Source organism: Crocuta crocuta, unplaced genomic scaffold, assembly GCF_008692635.1.
Source record: "Crocuta crocuta isolate KB4526 unplaced genomic scaffold, BGI_CrCroc_1.0 scaffold241, whole genome shotgun sequence".
Lineage (NCBI taxonomy): Eukaryota > Metazoa > Chordata > Mammalia > Carnivora > Hyaenidae > Crocuta > Crocuta crocuta.
Window position 1 is genome coordinate 3,192,955 of NW_027527807.1, and position 4,434 is coordinate 3,197,388.

The 4,434-nt window shown below is 45.4% G+C and overlaps 1 protein-coding gene across 1 annotated transcript in view; it reads right to left on the reverse strand.

Moving 5' to 3' along the window:
- Positions 1 to 4,434, reverse strand: part of ADGRG4 (adhesion G protein-coupled receptor G4) — a 105,396-nt gene that overhangs the window by 83,718 nt on the left and 17,244 nt on the right. The window contains 1 exon segment of the mRNA XM_077773981.1: positions 3 to 3,620. Coding sequence (XP_077630107.1) covers positions 3 to 3,620 — 3,618 coding nt within the window.

Genomic DNA, 4,434 nt, shown 5'->3' on the forward strand with positions numbered 1-4,434 from the left:
AAGGGCTGTAGTGATCCCGCCAGTAGAGACAAGTGTAAAACTCGCACTAGATAGTCCAGTTGTAGAAAAAGGCAGGAACTCAGGGGAGGTCTGTGTGCTTTCAGAAATGGGAGAGGCAACTGAAGTCATCTCAGTTTGAATCTTAGAGGAAAGCAAGTTTGACAGAGTTGTGTTGATATTTACAGGATTTGGTATTCTGGTTGTCCTGGAAGTTATGGTACCTACAAATGAAGTATCCTGATGGTAGGAGAAAGTGGGAGTCACCGAGGTGGCACTTACTATCATTTTCTCAGTCCCGGGAGTATACACTGAAAGGGCACTCGTGCCTTCTTTTTCAGGAGACAGAAATGTGGTAGTTCTCAGAGCTTGTGAAGGAAAAGCTGTTTTCCCAAGACTGGTAGACATTTCTGGAATGTGAGCATCTACTGTGTGGCTTGAGGGAGAGGTAGATGTAGTCTGCATACTCCCAGAAGTGGGAGATGAAGCTGAAATCTGGTCAGGTGGAGTTGTAAGTGGGAAGTCTGCAGGTGAAGGTGTTTGGTGACTGGAAATTGTTGTGCTCTCAGCAAATCCTGTATCTGTCATTTCCAAGGATGAAGTACTCTGGGAGTCTGAAATAAAAGGATTCTTTGATGGGGACATTTCTGTCACCACCATAGTTCTAGAGGTGTTTCCCAGAGATGTGGTCACCTGCTCTTTGCCAGAAGATAAGGTAGAAACATCAGCCACTAATAGGGTGGGGGCCAGTGTGTTTCCCAGATGTGTTGAAGGCTGAAAACTGTGATCATCTACTGAAGTAGTAAGCTTATTGGTAGAGGTGTGTGAGGACGTGCTCTTATCAACAACAGAGGTTTCTGTGGTGCTAGTAGCCAAGCTAACAACATCCCCACTACTGGTGAGAGTGTACGGAAGGCTGAGAGCACGGGTAGAAGTCTCCTCCATTTGAGACACAGGTTGGGTCATTACTGGTGTAGACACAGATGAGATCACATGGGTGGAGGACAAAACAGGAATGTTGTCAGAGAGAGATTTAGAGCAGACAAGGGTGGGTGTCAATGGGGTTACTGTGTCAGCTGAGGTGAAGAGATGGGTGGTCTCAGCCTTAGTTGCCACAGGAGTGGGGGGTCTCCACGAGGGGGCTGGAGTTTCTGTCAGAGAGAGGACTGTCATGGGTGTCTTCCTGACAGAGGTCACTGTGGCTTCAGAAGTGGTATGAATCGAGGGTCTGTGTGTAGGCACAGTATCGCTGGGTGCAGAAGCAGTCTGACCCGAACGGGACACCGATGCTGTGGTCACAGAAGCTGATGGCACAGGGGCTGCTGAGGAATGGGTAGCTGTAGGCTGTGGAGGCAAGATGCCAGCAGACAAGGACATAGCTGTCATCTCTATAGGGACAGTGGCAAAACCGGTCCCCAAAATCATTGCAGTGGAAGCACCCAGGGCTTCAGGGAATGTCTGTGTGCTCCCTGAACTGGGAGATGGAGTTGGATTCTCCTCAGGGGGAGCCTCTGAAGTCCAACGTGCTGCATAGGTATGGGTGGAATTAGAGATTTCTGTGGTTCCATCATATGAGCTCTCAGGTGTAGTTTTCATCGATTTTGTAGAAAGCCCACTTCCTCTTACCTCAGTAGTTGCAGTTTTATTATCCAATGGGGTAGTCAACTTTTCTACACCAGGAAAAGGGGAAGTGGTGGCAGAAGCTGTTACCATTTGTGCAGATTCATCTGTTGCCTCCAGCATTGTTGCAAATGGAGAAAGATCCATTGTCACTGCTCTAGTTGACCTTCTCTCAAGAGAATGGGAAGTTGTTTCCTTCCTTGTCACAGTAGCATCATATCTTTGTGTTTTTGTGGACTCTGCTACGGGGGCTGTTGTCCCTCCAAGTGCAAGTGTGCCCTTTGTCTCTGTTAGTATGGTCTCAGAAGCGCTCTCCTCAGTAGAAAAATGTGGTTCAATGTAAGCAACGGTAGATCCAGCTACTGGTGGAACAACCGTCTCCTTTGGCGTTGAAAGGACCTCACTTCCAGCTGCTGTGTACGTAGGGGTAGTTGTTAGTAGTAAGGTGGTAAGTTTAAACTCAGGCAATGCGGTTACAGATGTGGTTCTTGAAACTGTGGAGAAGTTAGCAAACCATGAAGTGGTCAATTTGGATAGAGCTGTTGTGGATCTGTCTGCAGTAGTATCCGCAGTAATAATAGCATCAGCGATAGTGGTAGCCCCACTTGCTGAGGGTGCTTCTGGTGAGATAATAATGGTAGTAGTTGTGGATGAATGTTCTGCGTTAGAAGCACTCCCATGGAATTCCAGGGTCAGCAGGGTCTGGTCTGGCCTGGAAGTCCAAGTGGTTTCACTGGTGGAGAATGAATGGGCACCATCGCCAGTTATGGATGTGGGATCAGACTCATATGCCTTGAATGTGGAAGCTGATCTAGTGGAATTCAAAGAAAGCATGTTCTCACCATCTGTGGGTGTCTTCTGGGTATATATTGGCCCAGGGGTTGTGGGGGGAAGCATAGTTTCAGGCACCGTGGGTGCAAGTGTGACCCCAGGAGTCGAAGCTGTATGTGTAGTCTCAGCATCACTAACTGTGTGTACACTCTGAGCTCTGGTGAACGGAGAGGATGTACTGAACGAGAGGGCCATAGAAGAGGACTTTGCTGGTATGAAGGTAGATGCCGTACCCTCTGTTCTGGGTGAAGAGACGTCCTGGAAATCTGTAGATGTCAATTCTGCCTCAGCTGTTCTTAGCATAGGTGTCTTCTCAACAGGCCTCGTTGGGAGTGGTTTTGAATGAACTGTAGATGTTATTTCTGTGTCAGTTGTTGCCAACGTGGGTGCTGTCTGATTTCTAGGAAATACAGACTGTCCTGGAGCAACTGTGGAGATGAGCACAGACCCAGGTGGGAATGCTGATAGAGTCCCAACATGAGCAGTTGTAGCTGAAGTCTGTTCCACCGTGGACCGAGGTACCGTCCCAGCATCTGTAGATGCAAGAACTTCCTGGCTAGCTGTGAAGATGGAAAGTGCCTCAATACCTGTGGATTTCTGTTTGGGCCAGGATGTTGTAGATATGGGTGCCGACTCAACAGATGAGAATAAAGGTGTTGTCTTCATAATGGCTGACTGAGATTCAGCCACTGAAGTTTTGGGTATAATTGAATTCTTGGTAAATCCAGATGTGTACGGAAAATTAGGAGCTGTGGTTGGATGAAACGTCTCGGTAGCAATGGCTTCAGCCATTTTTGTTGTCCTTGTGCTCTCTGAAGATGGGGATTTGGTTATTTTCATGGAATTGCTGGTAGGGCCTGTGGAGGTACTCTTGGTAGGCAGAGTGGCGGATGCAGACGTAGACAAAATGTCGGCCGTGAATCTAGCTGTCTCAGCTGTGGACGTCTTTAAATATTGAGGGGCAGTCACTCTTTCCAGAGGTGGAGATGCTGTACTGGGATATGATATGGTTGCATAACCAGTTGCAAATACAGGCTTGCTTTTAAACATCGCTGTAGAAGAATATTCTGTCTCTTGAGGTTTTAGTCCAATAACTTGGGACGGAGTTGTCAAATCCATTTGCTGAGAATGAGTTGTACTCATTTCTTGAATTGTTATATTTTCATAAACAACTGAAAAATTAGAAAGCATGTGTTACCTTGGATTCAGCTTTGGAAAACAGAGACAATTCTGTTAGAAAGAGCTCTATAATTTTTTCTTATATTTTTAAGAGGCGATAAGTATCAGATACAATCAAATCTCTTGATGACTTGGCTTTAATCAAATCTCTTGATGACTTGGCTTTTCTTCAGATAATTTTCTACTTTCTAAAATCTCTGTATTGTTCTCAAAATGCCCTGGTTAAGTCACAAGTGGAAGGACATCCATCTCATAGTGTCTCCATTAAAACTTAGAGGCACTTCTAAAGGAGGGACGCATGCTAGAGTCACACGCTGATTAAGAGGACCAGCTCTGGGAGGCGCCTGGGTGGCTTAGTCGGTTAAGCGTCCGACTTTCGCTTAGGTCATGATCTCACGGNGTGGTCAAGACTCACTTAAGAAGAAATAGGTAACTTGAATAGTCCTGTATCTATCAAAGAAGTTGGATTGTGTAGTTAAAAATCTTCCCAAAAGTAGGGACAGCTTTGGATTCAAATAGATGTAGTTTTAAATCCTGGTGCCATCATTTTTCATTAGGTAACCTAATGAATTCATTAGTTGCCTAACTTCTCTGTGTTTCAATTCCCTCCTCTGTAATGTGAGAAAATGACACCTACCTTATAAAATTGTTTTGAGAATTGAGTTAATGCCTATAAAGCATTTAGCATAGCACCTGGCCCATAATAAGTGCTCCAAAAGAAATTTTGCTGTCATTGATGAAGGTTTCAGACTTGGTCAAATTTTTTATTACTCATCTAAGCACTATAGATTGAAGATGTTTTGATCT